The sequence below is a fragment of the Enhydra lutris genome, unplaced genomic scaffold (assembly GCF_002288905.1).
Source record: "Enhydra lutris kenyoni isolate GAN:26980312 unplaced genomic scaffold, ASM228890v2 scaffoldscaffold59, whole genome shotgun sequence".
Taxonomy (NCBI): Eukaryota; Metazoa; Chordata; class Mammalia; order Carnivora; family Mustelidae; genus Enhydra; species Enhydra lutris.
In genome coordinates, this window is record NW_019154143.1 from 1181823 (window position 1) to 1205655 (window position 23833).

The 23833-nt window shown below is 42.6% G+C and overlaps 1 protein-coding gene across 1 annotated transcript in view; it reads right to left on the reverse strand.

Annotated features, from left to right (window-relative positions):
• The window catches only part of LOC111158419 (cysteine rich transmembrane BMP regulator 1), a 230387-nt gene that overhangs the window by 55537 nt on the left and 151017 nt on the right, over positions 1–23833 (reverse strand). Inside the window, exons 6-7 of the mRNA XM_022520421.1 lie at positions 17936–18118; positions 14969–15166 (exon numbers count right to left, since the gene is read on the reverse strand). Of these exons, the coding sequence (XP_022376129.1) occupies positions 14969–15166; positions 17936–18118 (381 nt within the window). The remainder of the gene's footprint in view (positions 1–14968; positions 15167–17935; positions 18119–23833) is intronic.

Genomic DNA, 23833 nt, shown 5'->3' on the forward strand with positions numbered 1-23833 from the left:
GACCTATTATAACATGCAATAACATAAACACACATTAACTTTTTATTTTACATTTATTTAAAATTTAGGGGTAACTATTTTTCATATCTTAGCCCAACAAAGCCCTTCCCAGTAAAAATATTTCCAGGAAAACATTCATATTTTTCAAGATTTAAAGAGCCTCAGGAACTAAGTTTCAGAAGAACACCACCAATATTTTACATGGATGTTTGTATATTTCCTAGAGCAACTGTATCCACTCAATGGAGATGCTCAGGCCCTGTGGTCCCAGTTAATTTGATCAGGAGTACAAAGTTAAAAAAAAAATCATTATTTTAACTCCAAGGCCATAGCACTAGACCGTAAAATAAGATATATTTGGTTATTCAGGAGATATATATGTGTTAAGCAAATCTAAACTCTCTATGTCTTGCTTTTTGTTATTTTATGGAAAATTCTCCAAAAAGGGAAGAAGTTGAAACCCAAGTATAACCTTTTAAGATGTTGATTTAAAGTTTTGATATCAGTCCTATTGTCATATCAGATAGTTTAACACATTTGGGACAACAAAATAACGAAAAAGAATGTAATCTGATCTTCAGTTATTTTAAAGTGTGTAATAGTAATGTGAATTTGCTCCAAAATAATTTATATAATCACCAGTTTTTATACTTTGAGGGGCTATAGCCTAAATGAACATGTTAATAGATGCTTTTAACTTGGGGTCTAATCTGTATCATGCCATTGAACTTCTGGTTTTGAAATAATGCATACAAAGTTTTTCTCATTACCTTAATTACTACGAGCTGTTTATCTCCTACGGATAATACTAATTATCTCCATTGAGAAAGGTGTGAAGCACTCTTTCTGATTAGCAACTCTGGGAAGGCTGACAGCCAATTAGTAGCTCTTGAGTATGGTGGGTGACTCTGGAAAAGTACTTGTGGAAAACATCCAGATTCATCCCTCCTGGGTCTGTCTAAAGCACGGCCTCTGACAGGGAGGTAATTAGCTCTAGTTCCAGACTTCGACCATCTCTAGGGGTGCTGCCTCACCCTGCTGTGGCCTGGGCGTGCGGCTGGGCTGGGGGCCGGGCTGTGGGCCGCAGCTGCCTACCAGCACCCAAGTCCCACTAGCATGCCCAAGTGTATACGTGTGTGTGCCCACACACATACTAAGAGAAGTTTTTCTGGGAAAAAACCTCACTATCTGCAAATTCCTAGAAAAGGTAGTTTTTTGTTTTTTTTTTTTTAAGGCAGCTTACATTTCTTTCATAAGTTAAAAAATTTTCAAGTAGAAGTGTAACAAGATACATGAAGTTTACTCCTATCTGTATCTGATTTACCCCTGCTTTTGGACTTTGATAATGATTTGCATAATGTTACGTGGCTCTTCTCTGCAAATTCGTAAGCCTGCTTACTCGACTGTTGAGAGACAGAGATGAACAATTACGTTCTCTTTTCAGTCCTAATTCAAGCATTCTCTTAAGATTCTTAGAAAAAAATTATCGATTGATTGATTGATTGGCTGGTTTTGGTTAAGCTACGTGAATAGCTAATGAGTGGGAAAATTCCAAAGAGTCACTCACTTTCTAAGGCTAAATCTATCAGGTCCTAGAGCCCACTAGTTACTGTGCACCTGGCCAGGACCATAAAACTGGAGATAAAGTTGGAAAAGACAGAACCAAAGGAGATAACTTATCTGCTTTACTGTGTCTTCATATGTCATTCTGTTACCACAGTGGCTTTTCAAATGTGACCATAACTAGTCAGAAAACCATCCCAATAAATCACCAAATTGTCAACATAATTTCAGCTTGGGAAGAGAAGTACTATAAAGACGAAATTTTCCCAAATGAAGCTAGAGGGGAAACTATTCATGTAGATGATGAGAAGAGACACAGGATACAAAACTCCCCTAATCTGGAAGGTGGGGATTTCCATGGGGCATAGATGTGTATTTACAAAAGTCTCATGAAGTCATGGAAAAAAATTTACAGCTGGAGTTTTCAAATTCTTTCTGCCATTACACACTTAGTGATCCTTTTTTCCTTTGTATATACTTTTCATAACAACACCTACATCCTTGTAATTTTTAAAGTACTTATCACAGAGCAGTTTCTTTATTTTAAGATGAATGGTGTGAAAATGTCCCCAAGATCTGCATTATTTTATGGACAGATAGAGAAATGACCACATATTTACTTTAGACCTATTTATTAACTTTGTATGCTTTTTCCAAGGAACTTGGCTGTTCCAGATATTTTTCTTCCTTGACCAATCTCATATTTAATAGGAAAAGCCAGTAGTAGGATTCTGAGGTTATTGTTAAAAAGACCACAAAAGACAAATTAAAGTTTTTTTATAGAGAAGATGTCTTTTTCCAAGAATTCAGCTTGAGAGCTTTCACAAAATGACTGGAGTCCAACAATAATTTGGATCTTTTAAACTTGTCTTATGTCTTATTATTACATTATTTTTATTGTTCATTTTCCTAGAGGATGGATCTTGGCAATCGTTAACCAGAAATAATGGGTCATATTTATAAATACATTTGTATATGTGTTTAAGAGCTGTCTTGAACTGGGGTGTGTCAGGTGGTCAGAATTTTGGTATCTCAGCCCAACCCTCTGGAAAATGGCTGAGGACCAGAGAGGAAAAGCCCCTGAGTTAGGAACAATTGTTTATTCATGGTTTAGAACCTCAGCACCAAGCCTAGTACTTGGCCCACAGTCATGCTAAATGAATGAATAAAGAAGAACAAAGATGCCTGAGCACGGAGTCCGGGCACACTTTTTTGACGAAGAAGGGCTCCCATTCAGTATTGTCCTCAACAGGCTCAATCTCTAATTTCCTACCTTCTGGAGGACTGGACAGCAAGTCCCTTAGGATTCTCATTGCTGCAGCAGTCCCTTACACATAGTGCAAGCTCAACAAATGAGCTTCTCTCGAGCAGCAAGCTAGATCAGAAGGCTGCTGTGAACCAGACTCTCTAGAAAGTCCCCAAACCCAAGCACTCTCTGTGAGAAACCCAGTGATGATACTCAACTGCCTAAAGCAGGTGAAATTATGATCTGTATCTTTGGCTTGAGAAGGCAGGCAAGTGTGCAAAGCATCATAGATCTCCCTCAAAATTCTTTTTTTTTTTTTTTTAAAGATTTTATTTATTTATTTGACAGAGATCACAAGTACACAGAGAGTGAGGCAGAGAGGAGGGGGGGGGGGAAGCAGGCTCCCTGCTGAGCAGAGAGCCCGATGCGGGGCTGGATCCCAGGACCCTGAGACCATGACCTGAGCCGAAGGCAGACGCTTAACCCCCTGAGCCACCCAGGCGCCCCCACCCCCTCAAAATTCTTAATGTAAAATCTGACACCCCAAATTTCAGTTATCTGGGGAATTCACTTCTAGGACTATCTCAATTCACTGATGGTGCCTAATGAATAAAGCGTTATCAAAATGGTCCTGAAAAGAGCTGTGCACGCACTCCGTTCAGCAACGCAACTCACAGGGGATGAAGAATGGGCACTCTTGCCGAGTGCTCAGCAAATTTACCTTGCGATGGAAACAAAGGTCAGCAAGAATCAGAAGGAGAAAAGGGATGAGTCAAAAACCGGAATGCAAATGAGCACTGATGATGTCATCTCAGTGCCCAGCAGCTGGAGCCCACTTACTTTCCTCAGGGGGGACATGAGTGCCACTGGTCAGGACCCAGCGCCTGGAGAGACGAGGCTGGGCAGAGGGCGACCGCATGAGCAAAGAGACAGCTAGGGAGAGCAAATCGCATGTCCTCAGGTGGGGCCCATATCCCTCGGCAGCCTCAACGGGCTTTTCTGGAGGTCAAACAGCAAGGTCCAAATTCCTGAGCCACACAGAGGCTCAGGAAAACTAACAGGATCAAAGGTTGGAATGACGGTAACTGGGTCTCTGCATTAAGAATAGAGCCAGGAGCAAGAATGGCTTCTGAATCTGAGCCATGATGGTCAAGCACTTCCACTTTCACCAACCTACCTTCCTCAGCCTCTCCCTTCTCACAATGGGGGTCTGAAGAGAAGCAATGCCAAGGACATGGACTTGGGAGTCAGGAGATTTAGCCCGAGTCCCTCTTCTCTCACTATCTCACATGTGGTGTTGAACCTCTTTGGGCTTCCATAAAATGGGAATATCCACTATTCCAACATCACTGTATCACTGTGAGGCTCAAATCAGATCATAAAGAGGGGCGACAAACTCTAGGTGTTACGTGGATATTACTTGTTGCTAGAATTGCTGTTGTCATGACTATCCTGCCTGCTTTGGAGCTCGACCTGGTCTCAGAGGATGGCTGAGTAAATGAATTATGTGCCCTTTTGCAGGCCTTCAATGTTTAGCTGATAAATGGTACGGCCACTGCTTTGGCATTCTGAACCCTGTCCATTGTACTGTAAGCATCCTTTTCTATCTCCAGTGATAACGTGAAAAGTATCTAGGATGTGGGTTGGTCCAGGACATCCTTTCATATGGTCTGGTAAGCTTTGGAGCGTGTTAGTGACTAGCCACTGGCACCTTTCACATTTGCTGAGTGGCAGTCTGATATCATTGTTCCACATTTTGACTGTGTCCGTGATGTCTCGAAGAGAACAGAAATCTCTTCATAATCAGCTTATCCAGTGTGAGTGGAGACAATCGTCCTGTGTGCCTGGCTGACCCTGTTCTTCCTCTCTCATGATGGGGGCCTTGCTGGATCTTTGGGGAGAAGGGCAAACTCATTACATTAAAATACATAATATTTTGGTAGCTTTGCCAGTAGTTCTGCCACTCTCCCGTTGCAAGAGGATACAGAAGACCCATCTGTAAAAGCTGTCTTTGATGAGCAGATCCTAGTTTCAGATGTGGGACCAAATAAGACTTATGTCAACAGTAAGAGACAGTTCAACTGGTACTTTCTTAACAACAATACTGGGGGTATCTCTCTCAAATAATAGAACAAGCTCAGTCGAGCATCCCTACTGAATTAATCTTGCCTAAAATCTCTATCCAATCTTTCCAAAACTTAGTTCCCAGAAAGGATAAAAGAGTCATGATCTTGAAAAGATCTGAACGTGCCAATCCCTCTCAATTTATGAGGCCAATGGCCATCGCAAATGGTTTATTATCATTGCTAAGCATTTTTTAGATGAAATTTTTAATAAAATAGAGACTCTCTGGATTGTTTTAGAAAGTGAGCTAATGTGCAGGGCAACAGCTTTCTAATTAAGGTGAAAAAGAAGAGCACCGTATCTTGTCTTCCTACTGATGGCCAAGGTAATAGCATCAGGACCAAATAAATACAAGGCACAGGCATAAGCTAATGGCAGGTGCCAAATATTTCAACAAACATTAAATATACCTTCTTGCTTGGTTCCAAAGCAGATCCAAAGCAGCCTCATATTATTATCATGCATGTATACTTTTTTAAAGTGAGGAAACGAGGGCCAAGGTAAATTTTAAGTAGAAAAGAATTCACTGCAGCCAGTGATGAGGCCAGCACCCAGAGTGCATGCTATGAGGTCCTGGCAGGTTGGGGACGTGGCTCACAGACTCCGCTCTCAGTCTGCTCCAGCAGCCAAGGTGAAAAGTCAAACCTAGAGGGGCTCAGCGCTCTGAGGCTCCCCAGGGACCAAGAACTTGTTGGCCTTTGAACTTTCTTGAGGATTCCTGACTATGTTTCTCAGCAGAGCAGCACAGTAAGAGCTAGAGCCTTGTCCTGAATCTTATTTTCGATTGGTGACCAGCATTAAATTCTGCGGTCTCCAGTGGTCTGGCCACCTGAATTGGGCTCTGTTTCAAACAAATATGATAAATCCAGCTAATCTCTCAGGTATGAAAGTAAAATTCACTCAGCGTGTAAATAGATATTCTGTAGATATAAACGTTAAGTACAAATATGGTCTAACTACTAATAATTCAACTCAAATTTAAAAAAGAAAATGCTAAGGCATCACTATTGCCTTGTGTTTCTGGCAAATTTCAAAAAACCACTCAATGTTCATTACCCCTTATTACCTACTGAATTTCTATCAAACTGATGGTAGGACCCTTGGACCAAGATGGACCAAGATGTGGCAGCGCTTGGCCCCTGGTTACAGAGGTCCCAGTGTGTGTGGCGTACATCGGTATGATCCCGCTCCCTGCCCCCTCAGCAGCTACCTCTAATGGAAAATCCACAAATGGCCAAGGGACACTTTTCAGCAGACATTTTCATTCTTACAGGGTTGTTTTTTTTTTTTTTTTAAACAATAATACTGTAGCAGACATTTTATACACCTGAGTGACATTTTATCTTCAATAATCAGACAGACACAGCACAGAAAATACTTCTAAAGAGGGCCTCTAAAACAATTCACTGGGTTACAGTCTCTGGGTAATTGTACATCATGTATTAAATAATGGGACATCATTTTGTTCTTATAAGATCAACTGAAGACCATACACTGAAACGGTTTAAAACGATACCACCAGAAGCAGAGTTAGAAAGCTAGGATATTAAAAACAAATCATGTAGGAAGCAGTACCCCTCTTAAAAGAGTTATTTCTATAGGGGAATTATTTTAGTCTAATTCGAAAATATATTTGAATGGATAACTTCATGAAAATGTTGTAATACATGGCCACTTAAATAAATGCTTCTAGCCCCTAGAAGTCATAAAAAATACTATGCCACAAGTGAATTGATTTTTTTTAAAAAAATAAACACACCAGGAGTTATACTTACAAATAAGTGTTATTGCTAAAAGCACTCACTTTCAGAGGCTATATGCTTGTGCTAAAATGCTTTCATGTTAAAATTCTATTTGAAACTCCTCTTTGCAGTTGCTTTTCAGAGCAAATTACTATGTCATAGAAGATAAAGTGCCTTTATTTTACTGTCCCCTTTTGCTTCCTCTGAACGACTTTACCAAGCTAGATCATCCACTTTTTTTCACCAGACCTGCACGTGAGTGACTGGCTGTTTCCTAGAGTCTGATAAACCTTGAAAGTCAGGGGTCTGCGAAGCTAAGGGCATTCAAAAGGATAGGCCACAGGCTCTGACACCAGTTTCCACAGAGAAATCCCAAAAATATTTTGAACGACTGTATTTCTGCAGGAAATTGTGCAGTTTTCCCATAGAACTATTTTGAAAGGAAAAACACTTCACTTAGATATGTAAATCTTGGTATGTCTAAAAATAATTTTGCTACTTGATCACTGGACCTTGTATGGGTATCAACAAACATGCTTCCTATGAAAAGGGCTGTCATGTGCTTTAAAACAAGTGTGTTGAGACAGATCCATTGCCTAGAACAGAGGTCAGCAGTGGAAGGAGAGGAAGATGAGGATACTAAAATGAGACGGTCTAAAGAGCGTCATGGTTAGGTAAAGCAGAAAATCTCTGAAAAGCTAGACAATGTGATTACTAGTTAAAATGTTAAATTCTAACAAGCTGACAAACGCTAAAAGAAAACCAATTCTGCTACTTCTGGGTCAATGCCTGTACCATAAAGAAAACGGAATCTTTCTCTTTTAAACGTTCATGAGCCTTTTCTGAAGGGCATGTTTCTTAATAACCTTCATTAACTTCTGTTTGGTTGCCTAAGAGTTGTCTCTTATCCAAAAAAAGTTTAACACAGTCTCAGTAGAGATTGTGTTTATTTAAGCTTGTTGGAAAAACATTCCTATCATTTCAAGAATGACTAAATATTTTTCATTCACATAGTTAGCATTCCAGACTATGTTTTCCTGCCTCTGTTGATTAGATGAAAATTAGGAGGCCCAAGTCTGAACTATGAGATTCAATTATTATCTACGTAGGAAAATTAGTGGACACCTAGCAGTAGTGCCCTTTTAGGTAAGGGAAGTGGACAGCAGGAGAAATAAAGAGCAGCCTGCCCCTCGCAGGCCACATCCACAGGAAAATGCTTAATAACCAGGACGATGGGAAACTGTAACTTCAGAGGCAGAGGTTTTTCTAATAATGGGTTTCACAAGATATTCTTAATAATAACATTCTCATGGTATTCGAAATATCTAAAGCTATTGTAAATGACTAGAGAAAATAAAAATATCATGAAATTCATCCAAGAAAAATTTCTGATGCTTTAAGGTTAAATACCCACCTAGGTTAACACACAGTCCTCTGCTATGCCTTTGTGACCCAACACAGGACCTTATTTGGACAAGCTAAAAAACAGACTGTGCTATATTTTAATTCCCATTTATGGAGCGGGTTTCCAGGACACTTAGAGTTAAAGGATGAAACAGCATGCCTAACAGTCTTTGAGATATTATGAGTATTTTATTATTCTTGGCCTACTAATAATAGCACCGTAGATGGCACTGAAACAATACCACCCATAAACTGATTTTTGATCCCTGTTTGATGTACCAGAGTGTTAATATCATGTGACCTTGCGGCGTCTTTGACTTCACAGCCTCTTGGGTCAGCCAAACTATGTTTGACTCCTTGCCACAGAAGCAGTAGCTTAATCATTTGAGATACTGTTCAGTGAGGAAGTATTATGGGCAGGGCTGCAAACATTTTTTCTTGTTTTAAGGAATTCCCACCCAGATATGTGCCTGGTACAGACTTTTTTGGCAGCCTAGTAAAAATTTCATTTGAAGGGCAGCTTGATTCAAATGATAATCATCAGCATTTATGGGAAAGAATAAGGTGTTTCTATAAAATGAGGACTGAGGAGAAGGAGGACAGTATGTCTGACCGCTGACAGCCGTCCAGCCGTCCAGAGGTACTCAGCACTCACTCTACTCTGTGAGCTGATGTTGAAGTGGCTTACTCAAGCCTCACAGGTCAAGAAAAGCCTCACGCTCTTAACATTGTCCCAAGTAGGATCAGGATTACCCAAATAAGAGATCTGAGAAAGCCAGATGCCAGGAAGAAAGATGGTTGATTGTCTGGTTCAATCACATTCTGTCCTAAATCCAGAGATTCAGGAAGAATCAATGCACAGGGAATCTCTTATTCTTCTACAGAGTTGGCTTATTCTGGGTTAGCAGAATTATTAGACCAGTCTGAAACTCCTTTCGGTTTCATAAAATAACTCAATGAATAGCACTTATTTCCAGTTTTTATTATGGAAATTAAAAAAAATACTGAAGCAGATAAAACAATATGACAGACCTTTATATACCCATTATCTAGCTTTGATAAGCTACAAATAACACTTTGATTTCCTGAGATGGGAAATAGATTTGCTTTTGTTTCAGAGAAACAGAACTAGTAGAAAGAAACTAACCATCTGCCCAACCACAAGCATGGAATTTATTTACTGGTAACCTAAGTCGTGATGCTGAATATTACCTTATTAAATATTACCCACGTTGTTTCTAATTTTTGATAGGTGATACTCTTGGTGTTGGGTCTAAAATCCCCCAGGTCATCAAAACAAACAGATCCTCCCAGCAGGCGACCGACCGCACACAGCCTGAAGAACACTCGGGTCACAGTGGCCCCCTGGGTGGGGTCCGGCCATAGCCCAAGATGAACAGGCTTGACATCAGGACTTCAAGTGACAATGTAATTCTTATCTCTTGCATCAGGTGTGGCAGCCAAGCTGGCCTCACACCTGTTCACATTTCTTGCATTTTTCTTACTGAGTCATCCAGGGTATGTCACATATGCCTTAGAGCCAGAATGTCCCTCCCCAACACCTTATCTGCCTTTAATTATACAACAGATTTTTTTTTTTTAATAGAAAATAGTACTGGGGCACCTGGGTAGCTCAGTGGGTTAAAGCCTCTGCCTTCGGCTCAGGTCGTGATCTCAGGGTCCTGGGATCGAGTCCCGCATCAGGCTCTCTGCTCGGCGGAGAGCCTGCTTCCTCCTCTATCTCTCTCTCTGCCTACTTGTGATCTCTCTCTGTGAAATAAATAAATAAAATCTTAAAAAAAAAAAAAAAGAAAATAGTACTGTGATCTTAGGGTCTCTTTCTGACATTAAGAATCAGGGGCTGCCTGGGTGGCTCAGTGGCTTAGGCCTCTGCCTTCGGCTCAGGTCCTGATCTCAGGGTTCTGGGATCGAGTCCCACATCGGGCTCTCTGCTAGGCAGGGAGCCTGCTTCCTCCTCTCTCTCTCTCTCTCTCTCTAAAAAAAAAAAAAAAAAAAAGAATCAGCATAGACAGCATTTATATCTGATGTTATCGGGGCAAAAAAATTAGAGCATTTTCAATATTGAATTGTGACAGTAAAAAACAATTTTGGCTGAAATAATAAGGCAGCAGCACCTATATACTTATACACTATAAGGCAGGTCTCAAAAGCAGTACATTAAATGTGACAGCAAGCATTAGCCTTGTAGGATCTGCACTTAAACTCTGTGATTCTGGACAGGGGCTGAACTGTAGAGACAAGAAGCCAGAGTTCACAAACCAGTCTTGGAAGGCCCTGTAGCGGCCCTGGGAAGGAGTGGAGAGCTCGTGCCCATCAGGAGGCTGAGTGGTCAACTTGAAGCCAACTGGGCCAACTCGCCTGCAGACATCTGGGCCCACCGTGTGCCAAACACACTCCATCTAAAACAATGCTTTCCATTCTCAGAGTGTATTTTCAAATAGAAGCATTCTAATGGTCTTCTTTCTTCATCTGATCAGGGTCAGCATTCGAGACTCTAGTTGAGGAAACCTTTATCAGGGTATGTCACCTCACTCGGCTAAGACAGAGATCTGTAAGAGGAGTCGGCTTGATTTCCTACTCCAGGCTCTCCCTCACTCCCTAAAACTCACTCGCTCATCATTTATTCATTAACAACTTCCCAGCGCCTACTTCCATGTCAGGTGCTGTTTCACAGATTCAAAAGAATATGCTAAACTCCTATCTCACAGGGAGTAGCCGTGTTCAGGCTACTGGTAAACCTGGAGTGCAGTGCAGGGTCTGGCTCCCGGGCACTCCACTTGTGGGCTCCAGAGCCAAGGCTCCGGGGACACGCTGCTCTGCCATTTTTGAGCTGTATGACCCGAGGCAAGTTACACGATCTCTAAACTTTGGGTTCTGTGAGGATGAACTAGGATGGTGCTACCAGAGGGGAGCTGTGAGGGTCAATGAGCTGTTGGTTGGTCTTTAAAGCACTCGGGCTGGCTCAGTCAGCGTGCACGAAATGTTAGCTACCGTTATGGGCTATAAACTCAATGACACTAACGGTGCTAGATGCTGAGGAAGACCTCATTCTGCTGCCTTCCTTTTCTGTTGTCAGGTTTTTCATTTTGTTTGTTTGTTTTTTAAAGATTTATCTATTTTAGAGAGAGAGAGAGAGAGAGCATGAGTGGGAGGGGCAGCGGGACAGACAGAGTCTCAAGCGGACTCCATGCTGGGCACGAAGCCCAATGCGGGGCTCGATCCCACGACCCTGAGATCATGACCTGAGCCTAAACCAAGAGTTGCACATTCAACCAACGGCATCACCCACGAGCCTGTTTTCAGTTTTTGAGGAGATAAGGACATATCTTCCATCTGTATACTTAAATTGCAAACTTTATACACTATTCCATTCTCTCCCATCCTAGCTCTTGAAAAAGGGCAGAAAACTTAAATCATGCGATTGAAGAATAAGAAGAAATGAAGAGAAAAGCCAGCAGAACAAAACCCAGGAATATAATCAGTTACAGACTAACAGAACGGGATGGCTTATCTGTATACCTAAACTGGGTGTTGACAATAACGGGGTAAGACTCACTCATGAGAGTACTTAAGTGCCAATTAAAAAAGCACTTAGGTACTTGCGAATCAAGTTAGCTGTCAAGTAACAGCCAAGTCTTGAAGGGGCCCCAGGTTCCAGTCTCCAGTCCTCCAGGAATAACCAAACACATGGTGTTTGTCACTTGGAAGGTATAGAGCTCCAGGAACAACGATGGTGATAACAAGGTGACCAGTCGTCCCTGCGGGTCCTAACATGCCCTGTTTGGTAATACATAATTTATTTAGAAAGAGTCTCAAACCACAATCTTTGTGGGGGCTCTTTTATCTCGTTTCAGACTCTGAATGTGTACCCTAGGATGACAGCTAAAGGTGCATGGAGGAATTTGCTGTGTGCAGACTCATCAACACCACTGTTCTTGGTTTCCTCCAAATAATTGCGGCTGATCATGTATTACACATTAACAACTTGCCTTTTTTATTTCATCTAATTTACTCCAAGATCACCTGAAATTCTACTTAAATATGCTGCTGAGAAAGTATTTTCGAATAGTTCCAGAGACTTTCTTGGGTCCCCTAAACTAAGCAATAAAATTCATTCACCCTGTATTATTTTATAAGTTTATTATAATTATTAATAAGTAACCTTTTAGGATTCACTCTTAAGCTGGGCACTGTTTTTTTAATCCCACACCAAAAGGATTTTTCTGTCTTCCTATGACATCTTAAAACGAGAGTTAATGGAGAGCAAGAACAATCTTACATGAAACTCACTACTTATGAGCGAAAACAAGAAATTCAAGATAATCTAGTTCTCTGAGGACTAGAAAATGGACTGTGCCAAAGGCTAGACGAGGAAGGGGAACAGAGACCAGCAGAAGCTGACAGCTTGAAATCAAGATGCTGAGTTCTGGCGAGGAGACTGTCCCAACACTGAGGCTCGGGAAGGAACTCTGTGATGGGTCTCTCCAAAGGCATCGGTCCCCTGAGCTTCTCAAACTGCCACCCCACTCCTGTCTCCTCCCCCAACATAGGACCAAGAGCCGAAAATGAAGAGAGATGAATAAGGAAACTGGAAATAGGGGTAGGTGCAAACAGACGACATCTGGGAGTGGGAGAAACAAAACGTAGCTGAATCAGACAAGACGTCCGTGTATCCCATCAAGGCTATTTAACGGCCACTGACCTGGGAGGAAATTACCCTCGTCTCTTTCAACCTTAATTTCTTCATCTTTAAATGGGATGATGAAGGCTTCAGCACAGTGTTACTGAGAGGATTCAATGACATCAGGTACAAATACAAAGCACTTAACCCCACAGCACCAAAATACAGGCATGCCTTTTCTCATCTAATTTAAAACAGCCTAAAATATTTTCTCTGACTTTAACAAGGAGTGGTCGCTTATTTCTTTGTGTCCAGTGCTGTATTTGGACAACCAGAAGTTCTTCATAAACTTTTATGAAGTTTATCACTCCTTTCTCAGACAGTGGGAGATTAGATTATAACTCCACGTAGATGCTGTTGTGACCGAACTCTAAGTAATCACACTAACGTTCACTCCCTAGGCAAACATCTCCACCACGCCCGAATCCGTCAGTCTGTGTCACACACACAGACGCTGCTCGACACGGACAGTCTCCCTGCTCTTGTCACCGCAGTGGTGGGTACGTGAATGCCTGCAAAACAGCTTGCCTTCCCTTCATTTACTTTCAGAGGCAAGGTCTTATTATTTTTTTAATATAAGCTTTTTAGTCTTATTTTCAATTTATAATTCAAGACTCATGAATTTAAAGGATTAGTGTTTGCTGGTTAATACACTTAAGCTTTAACTTTCTATTAAAGTTTATCCCATACGTATATGAACGTGTATTTCAAGTTGACAGCAGACTGTCCCCAATCCTCAGGGAAAGATATTTCCATCTCTGTTTCAGCAAGGCACCCTTTCTCATAAAGCCGACCCTATACCATCATCCGGATTTCCATCCACTCCTTTTTCCGGCACTGAAGCACTGCCTTTAGGGGATGGGAGGAGTGTCTGTGTGAGGGGTGGGTGATTTCCACAAAATTGGTCATCTGGAAGCTATAAACTTTTGGAGTGTGGCAGCTGCACTCTGAGCAGAGTAACGGTGAGGGAATTGGTGATGTCAGTAGATCTAGAGTCCTCCAGCTTAAATTTTTATACGATTTTTAAGTTCTTTAGAATTCTAAGCCCTCAGGGGTTAATGAAGCTAGTCAGGCAAACTCTGAAGCCTGAGTTTCTTACAATTAAGGTAGAAACAAAAGACTTCCTGATATAGAATTTAGTCAACTGAATTTCGTTTTTGTTTTTGTTTTAAGATTTTATTTATTTGTTTGAGAGAGAGCAGCGGGGAGGGGGCAGAGCAAGAGGGAGGAAGGGTCTTAAGCAGCCTCTGCACTGAGTGTACCACGGGGCTTGATCCCAGAACCTTGAGATCATGACCTGAGGAGAAACCAAGAGTAGGATGCAGGGTTGGCCGCTCAATCAGCCATGCCACCCAGGCACCACCAGCCAACTGAATTTCTGAAAAGATCTGTCAGTTCTTAAGAGCTGTTTTAAAAAATTCTAGAAGGATCCATCTTCAACATGATCCACTGTAGTTCATTTTACTATGCAAATGTACTTCTTAATGGCAGATACTCTCTACTGGATCTATAAGTATAAATGTTCCCTCTCTTGTCTGTACTAACAGGCACAGAGGATTAAGGTTGACTTAAGTGTGCAAAGACACTTCCCAGGATGGGGCAATTGGGCTGGAGTAGGGCTTGTGAAAGGCTGGCCTAGGAAGCCTGGGGCTCCTCCCCACTACACGGGAAGATGGGCAGGCAGGCAACCAAGACTTAAGGAAAAGCCTCATGACAGCAGAAGAAGGGTTGCTGAGTGAAGGCAGTTGGGAGAGCAAACTGCCTTTGATGGTTGCAGACTTTTTCCTCCAGCCATCAGGACTCCTGGGCTCATGGAAACACGAAAAGTCAAACATGCCACGCTTGCGTCATGGGTCTTATTTCCCATTCTATTTCACCACGTTGACCTTTGGATGCTAATTAGGCTTGAAGTGAATGGAACTGAAATGTATATATTCTTACATCATAAAGTCTTGAGACAAGCATGTTGGCGGCAGTAAAAATTAAGACCACACGGTTCTCATTGCAAATTTGCAACATTTGCCCCAAACGATTAGTTTTGGCCGTATAATAAATTCATCTGCAACTGGTAACAGCGTGAAGCAGACATCATGCCCGAGGAAATAAAAAACAAACAAGCACACACTGGTAGAAGCTTATCCAACACGAGACATTCGCCAGGGACTCATTAGAAGCAACGAGCCTTACCCTCGCACACAGGGCAGCACTCGCCAGGCACTTTGACGGGGTTCATGCAGCTCTGTCCGCAGGCCGTTGCCACGCAGTGCGGCTCTCCATTGATGCACTGGCAGAACGTGCAGTCGTCCTCCCGCCACCGGTCTCCGTGGGCGCGGATCTGCCCATTGGCGTAGCAGCCAGCAGGGTTATTAAAAGGATACACAGGATCTAGATGAAAAAGGTGAGTTCCAGGTAAGATGGAGGGCATTCTAATCGAATCTACATTTTATCTCTGCCTGCTGTCATCGGCAGAAGCTCGGGTTGCATGGTGCCTCCAGGGGGACATGCAAAAGCAGCTGTCATCCTGAATTCGTGTCCACCCCTCCTGACACTGCAGACGGGGCAGGGGATCTGTAAAATGAAAACCAATGTGCAGGTGTTACCACTTCATAAAGTCACAAAACTCTGTGGACAGAGCTGTGGGCTGGTAATTACAAAATGCAGGTCCATTTTAGGCTTTTGACAAGGTCTTCTGAGTTGTCAATTTTAATGTTTATTATACTTCAATTTCACCACCTGTAAGGTAGAAAAATAATGCCCCCATCCAACTCAGAGGGATACTGTGGCTTCTCGGATAACTGAACTCTGTCTCAGGGTGCCTGGAGATCCACGTGGACAGCACGTGGACACTGGTGAGTACAGCAAGCACTTGCTGTGGCCTTGTTCAGGACAAGGCTGGTTTAGACATACCGTGGGTCATGGCTTGTGCCCTGGAGGGAAGGCTGGGAACCCAGGCCATTTTTCTCCCCATGAGCTGGGTGGCCAAACAGCAGCCCAGGCTGGGGATCAAGAGTAGCCAAGGGGGGGCACCTGGGTGGCTCAGTGGGTTAAAGCCTCTGCCTTCGGCTCAGGTCGTGGTCCCGGGGTCCTGGGATCGAGCCCCACATCGGGCTCTCTGCTCTGCGGGGAGCCTGCTTCCTCCTCTCTCTCTGCCTGCCTCCCTGCCTACTTGTGGTCTCTATCAAATAAATAAATAAAATCTTTAAAAAAAAAAAAAAAAAGTAGCCAAGGCTACTGTAAACAAAACATGTTTTCTGACATTACTGACCAGGACATAAATACCGCATACAAAATCCCCAATCACCATTATTTTTTTTAAGGTACTATTAAGTGTTTATTTTTTAAATCAACATATAATGTATTATTTGCTTCAGGAGTACAGGTCTGAATCACCAGGCTTGCACAATTCACAGCGCTCACCACCCCACTACCATGATAATGAGAGCCACTTGATAAACCACTTAATTTTCTTTTTCAGGAGCAAATAAAATCTGGCTTCAAAAAGTCAGGGCTGCTGAGCTGGGAGGGAAGTCCAGGCAGTTACGAGTTTGGTCCTCTCCAGTCTAAAGAAGGAACGGCATTCTAAAAAAGTTAGAATGCCACAAGTTAAAATAATGCAGTCCCAGCTTTAGAAAGCCAGGCTGCCAGAAATGGAAGCAGCCAAAGACCTGAGCTAAAGAAGACTTTATAAATTTCTTTATAAAAAATATTTACACCGCATACTTCATTTCTACTCCGAGCCTGGATCTGAATTCCGGGAAGCGAGACCTAACCGGATCCGTGCCCAGACAACTCATTATGATTATTACACAGAGGTTCCTATCTATGTTTTTACACCAACAACCGCTACATAGTTTCAGCAACTACTACCAACTGGGGCCAGCTAGGGAACACATCTTTTGGGAAGGTTAGAAGTTTGATGTGATTTTTAAAAAATTAATCCCCAACGACACCTAAAAATTAAACCACCTTTCTCCCATGTTGACCAAAATAACTGCTAACACGGGGAAGAATTTCCCTATTATGAACAGTTGTTCAGTGTTAGGAATGTAGTTTGTGTATTTTAAACCTTTTCACATTTTGAATATTATGTAGTAAATAAAGCTTGGACACTGAACAGAATTTTAGGAAAACAGGAAAAGGTACGGAATGTGGCATGACATTTGTCCTCCTGTTCTCTGTGCGCAGATAAAGACAGGGTGAATGTCAGACATGAGACTGACGTGTCTGATTCCAGATGGAAGGTCTGTAACCTAGTCAGTCAAGACAAGAAGGCTCACATGACCCTCCTTTCTGGGGAACCAGTGTGATGTGGTCATAGCAGAGACACAGTCAGGTGTGGGGGTATCATTCCTGATTTCATTATCAACTCAAACAAATGTTCTACTTTTCTGAACTTCCACTTCTTAAGCCTTAAAATGGGTGGGTTGTAGTGAATGGATATCCAGAATTATTATTCTGAAATGTTTATTATTTACGAATATCAGAGATAAGAGGATAAAGCCTACTGGAAGAATGTGAAACTATTAGTTCCTAGAGGGGTGAGGGGATATAGAAAAAGCAGGCCCCTGAGAACCTTCAACCCAGGACCACACCTGACACGTGGCTGGGCCTTAAGCTGGTGTCACCACCGTGCCACACAGGCCACTCTCGCCAACACACGTTTTCAAAGAGCGGAGGGCAGTGGAGTCCTGGTGCTCCCTGGAGGGGTACGGGTGTGGAAAGGAGGCAGGACAAGCTCCTCTCTGAGCTGCCTGGCTGAGCTGGTCAGTGATTAGGGCTGGCATGCTCTAGCCAAGCAACTTGAGGAAAGCAGGGGGAACTCTGATGTCAGGATGAAGAGAACTTGCCCCAGAACTGAGTGAGGACTGCTAGAACCAGGGGTGGGTAACTGAGAGCCGTCGTGGGAAATCTCACGTTGATCTGTGTAAACAGGCGGTTCATTTCTACACCCAGGGCGTAACTTCCCTTGGGGAGAGATTTCACACAGCCTTCCTGGTGTTATCAGAGTCCTAAAAGATCGACCACGAATGTCATAAAAAGGGAACTTCTTCAATATTCCACTATTTTTGGATGAGACTGCTCTGGGTGGATTTTCATACTAAAGGCCTGAGCCATGTTTATGCTTATTAGTCTTTAATCAGCACCTTTTCTTACCTTCGCACACGGGGCAGCACTCTCCTTCAGGCACATAGTACCTCTCACAGTTCAGCTCTCCGCACTGGGCCGTGAAGCAGATGGAAACACCCCCTTGGCATCGGCAGAACCGACAACTGTCCATTCGAAACATATCCCCATCGTTATATTCCACGTTGTTGAATACACAGGCTGGCTTTGTTTCTGAAAGGAGTTAAAGCAAACAAGGCACATTCAAAGTCAATTCTGAGTGGTGTCCTTTTGTTTTCCCAACAACATCAAGAAAATTATGACAGCAGAAAGTTAAAATTTGATAGAAACGTACTAAACTCAATATAATTTTTTTTAAAAACAGAAGCAATAAGGCAATGCAAAATAAAGTAAAATTTAAAAAGTCACATAGCTCTCCTCTTTGCCCCAAGGAATTGAAATTCTCCTTAACAAAACCTATACTGCCTTACCCCTCCTCCAAAGAAAGGTAACCCTCCAACCACGAAACTCATGTATCTGATATGTGCTTTAAAGAGATTACATTTGTTTTGTTAAAGAATTCTCTGCCTTAAAAAAATGATCTTGCCCCCACATTAGGTTTTGTTCTGCCTCAAAAAAATGATTTAGGTCTTTTTAGAGATGGTATTTTTGTGTTTTCCCAGTGTTCTTTCCTAAATTCTTTTTTTTCCCTCAATCTAGCTTAATAATCTATAATTTTAATGTTACTTAGACCTTCTTTTTTTTTAATAGTACTTAGACTTTAACAAAACACCACTCCACTTCCCGGAAACAACCTAAATGTCTATAAACTGATGTGAAGGACAGACGAATGTGGTATACCCATACAACGAAATACTTCTTGGCCGTAAACAAGGATGAAGTTCTGATATATGCTACAACAGTAATGAACCTTGAAAACTTTACGCTAATTAAAGGAAGCCAAACAAAAACCCAAACATATTATATGATTCTAATTACATGAAATGCCCGTCATAGGCACATCTACAGAGAGAAAAACTAGATTAGCTGTTGCTTAATACTGGGGGTTTGGGGGGCAAATGGGGAGTGAGTTGGGAACTAACGAGTTGGATGAGTTGGGAACTTTTACGGGGATTCATGAGCGTTCTAAAATTGACTGTGATGATTACACAACCCTGTGAATATACTAAAAACTGCTGAATTATACAAGTTAACTTAGTGAATTGCACGATATGTGCCTCAATGAAGCTGGCAACATAAAAAAACTCCCATGTTGAAGAAAGGTCTCCTGCGTTGATGTACCCTGTTTAATAAGGTGGGAAAAACTGGATTATGATACATGCATTTCTCACGGGTTTCTCTACCCCAACATCATTTAACATGTCACCCTGCATGTTCACAATTTATAGAGAGACTTTCACTGCCTTTTAATTTGAGTATATTTGCACTTGATTTGTATTTAAGGACAATGACTTTCTCATTTGATTTGTAACAGTCCAGTGGAGAAGACAGAGCAAGTGTTACCATCCATTTCTTTGATTAGGAAAATGAGCCTTCGAAGCGGCTGGGTGACTTGCCTACAGTCACATAACTGGCTGGAGGTGGCCGTGCACCCATTTACACAGGCAGCAAACGCACACGTCTGAACCTCCACCCTGCTGCGGCGGTACACAGTATTCCTTTTCTCTGAAAATTAAGGTTGGGTTAAGTATCATCTTATGACAGCTCAGAATTCCTCCATATGCTTTTGGCCAACACACTAATCTGAGCTGGGACTGGAAGGAACCGGGCAGTCAGAGCACGAGTTTCCAAGTACAGAAGACGGTGGTACCCTCACAAATCACACCTGCAGGCTCTGCAGAGGGGTAAAGCCGTCCACCCTAATGAAAGGCTGAGCACCCGTTCAAAGTGACAGAAAAATGGAGAACCCCGTCAATATTAATCACGTGGCTGCATTAACCAGCCACATCTACCATCTGTGTGAAGCTACAATTCTCCGCACAAGATGGGAAGAGGTGAGGAGGGAAGGGTCTGGTTATGAATATCGCTGCTCTAGATGAACCGTTTTTATGCGGGGGGGGGGGGGAGAGGGGCTTAAGCTGGAGGGGACGGGCTGGATGAGGACTGGGCAGTCAGGTCTCACCAGCTAATACATAGAGAGAAGGAGCTGGAAGGTAGAGACATGAGGAGTCCCCAAAAACCCAGTCTGGAAAACATAATCAGTTCTTTAGGGATGATGATGACGATAATAATAATAATAATACCCACACGACATAATGAAATCCGTTTGATCTGGAGAGAAATTTACAGAGGCTCTTGAGAAAATACCTGATAAGAAGGATAGCAGGGGTCTTTGAGGAGCAATGACCAATGACTTCCCCGCCTGCAGGGGATAGAGGAATCACAAACATGGGGAGATGACCACTGCCTCTCTAAGAGGACAACTTAAGTGGCTGTGGAAATGAAAAATATTACAAAGAAATAATTTACTATGCAATTTGTACTTCTCAACACAGAGATGCATAAAATGTCTTTTTAGTCATTTTTGTGTATGTTTTACGTCTGTCCAATTGAATTTTATATTTCTAAGTTCTGGAATCTTCTCTTCCCTCTTTAATATATTACAGAATTCCCGAAAAAGAACCTTACGGTATAGATGGTTTCACTGCCTGCCAAATTACACTGGTTGGCAGATGTGAAAGGTATATTATTTTGATGAAGGAAAAGACTAAAACATAGAACTTTAAATCAAATGTGATAGGGGAAGAAAAATCCAAACATATACACTTCTGTTGCTTTTTCTCTTCAATCTCTCAGTGAAAAGGCCAGATCTTGCCTCTGGTGGGTGAGGTGTGTAAGAAGCCCAGTGGGTAGCAACATAAGCCAAATGAGAGGTACTGTATGATAGACATCTACGAAGATCTCCATATGTCAAGAGCAAACAGAAGGGTCACAAAGACAGGGTGCATGCAGTTCTGAATACCTGAAGAGGAAAAGCCCTTGTCCCTGGGTGGGGGAGAGGAAGTATATGCACTAGAATGCCCCCAACAGATCTACTTCAGGATAAGGGAAAGGGAACAACCCTTATAAAGGATTGCAAAAGGTGGTATCACTCTTAAATAAGATCAGCTTATCTGATAAGGCCCCAGGAACACAATGGTGCTCAATTAGTGCATGTGAGGAAAATTTCTTTCAAAGTACAATATTCTCTTCATTACTGTGTAAGTAAATACTTTATCTCAGAAACATTACTGAGCATTATTACTATACAAAGGATTCTCAGTAGATGTTTTTGCACTAATTTGTGCAGGTCTGAGCTTTCTAGGCCAAAATTTTACACAAAGATTAAGCCAGCCTTGGGTATGGCTCTCCCGTGACTGGTGAATTTCACATGTTAGTGTCTGATGCTGGAAGAGTCAGTGATTGGCTATGACACTTGGACTGAGATGTTCCGCTTTTTCAGAAAAAAGCTCAGATGTTTGTACATACACATACACAACTGATCACTTATCTGAAGCAACCAAATGATCACTTCCACACCGTAGGCCTGAGATTTCAGATCCGAAGTCCTCCAGGAACGAGGGGGTGGGCTCGTGTAAGACAGCAGGGTGTACGACAGCCAAATGGAGAACATGCACCCATCTAAAAGTAGAGGCCATCACTCTCTTCCAGCTGACAGATGATGCCACTTTTGTTGGTGGGCCCGAGTCCAGACACTGTCCCGAAGGGGACTCCATACTGCTCCACCCCCGTGGAGGTCACACCTCCAGCTGGTGACCTTGATGACGTCTAAGCTTCTGCAAAAGGAACTCAAGCGTACCACCCGTTGTTCTTCGTTCTTCGGGTTTCTAAATAGGCCTGTCCTTCAACCAACACCTCATCGATCCTCCTTTTAGGTCTCATCAGAGAACTAGTCACAAACTGCCTCTACCTGGTCTGCAACTCTCCAGTCCCACTGCCAAAACCAAACCAAACCAAACCAAACCAAACCAAACCAAACCAAACCAAACCAAAAATAGTATTTAGGGAGACTAGTCTATCTATTCATCCAGGCTAATGTTTTCAAAACACAGGAGTTCTCAAATTCTCTGTGAACATTTTTCATTTTGTGTTTTCACTTTAATGCTCGTTTTAATGTGCGCAAGCGCACACACACACACGGATCGCCTCAGTGGCTGCTCAGGAACCGAGTGCTGACATGCTGTCTCCATTTTTACATGTGGAGCTACTTATGTTAACATCCACGCCACTGTCTCCCGAGCGGGGGTTTCTGGAACTGTTCCTATATTTTGGGGAGTTCTCAAAGTCCAAGAGACCATGCTCTTGTCATCTAGGCTCCAGCTGGGTGTCCCACGGATCTCTGAGAACTACTTTCATGAAGTTGCATTTTAATATTTTGTTTCTGCTTTCTGGTGACAGAGGAAACCTATGTCTGCGTCAGTGGTATGAAAGTAACTCAGGACAGGCCCACTGCATCATCTAGAGCTTTTTAAAAACCTAGAGGTGGGGCGCCTGGGTGGCTCAGTGGGTTAAGCCGCTGCCTTCGGCTCAGGTCATGATCTCAGGGTCCTGGGATTGAGTCCCGCATCGGGCTCTCTGCTCAGCAGGGAGCCTGCTTCCCTCCCTCTCTCTCTGCCTGCCTCTCTGTCTACTTGTGATCTCTCTCTGTCAAAGAAATAAAATCTTAAAAAAAAAAAAGAAAAAAACACAAACCCAGAGGAGACGAGAGCTGCCCCCTCCAATAGGTTTCTTTCCTCTAAAAATAAGAACTGTGTATCTGACTCTACCTCCTTTTCTCACTTTGTTGGCCAGGAGGTTGGGGGCCTGGCTGACGTTCAGCCCTGGCAATAACACAGACAGACACGGCCTACGTACCTGCGGGTGCTTTCTTTTTGGTTTTCACTTTCAACTTTCATGTACCCTGGATTCTCTCCTTTCTCATTAATATTTCAGTCTAGGATTCCCTGCTTTCTCATTAATATTTCAGCATTATGTTGTTTTTGATATAAAGTTACCTAAAATCTCTTGTGGATAAGTAAAGTTTTATAAATATAAATATATAGACCCTTTCCTTTCTAAGTGATGACAACAATGAGCTTTTGATAAGTAATATCCTCTAATGATGAACTTATGACAGGTAAGACTTTCCCAGGGCACTGGGGAGGAGGCACATATGCACGCACACAGACACGTGTGCATGCACACATACATACAGATAAGTGTGTGTGTGCATATGTGTGTGTATGTATACCTCAAAAGTAGTAAAATGCAGACCTGCAGGTATAACGTCTTTAAACATCATTGTTGTTCCTTGACTAGGAATCTTCGCAGCGTTACAGTTTCTAGTCTCATCTACAACTCAGTGACTAAGAGAGTAATAGAGACACTCTAACAGGACAACAAATAAAGCAAAGATGACCTGCGTTTGAGGTGGTAAGAAAGAGGCACCCCCAGAAACAGCGCAAGGATGCTTTGTCATCTCTGCACTTGCTCGTGGCAGACGGCAAGTCCCGTTCCCGGACTCAGAGCTCTATGAAAAGTGAGGCTACACGCAGGAGCAGGCCCCAGAGATCCCCCCGCAGCCCCTGAGGTGTGGGGCAGTGCTCAGCTGTCTGAATCACACCGCACTGGGGGGAGATGTGAAGTGAATGTCTTGATAAGAAAGGCATATGCACAAATTTCTATAATCGAGATGTAAGGAAAGAAGAAAGGCACACCTCCTCCTCACCCAGAGGACACAACAGCAAATCGTATTACTAGCGGTGGTATTTCCAGGGGACAAGTGACTTTCAAGATTAATGTTTCAGGAAGGGCAGTAAAAGATGGAGGAGTCCCACAAAGTAGCCCCTCTGTGGGCTGGTATTTAACAGCCCCCTCTAGCGGGAACTAAGATGACATGAATCTACTCACTCACTCCCCTGAGAAGCCCTGGGTGCCCTCCGTGAGGCA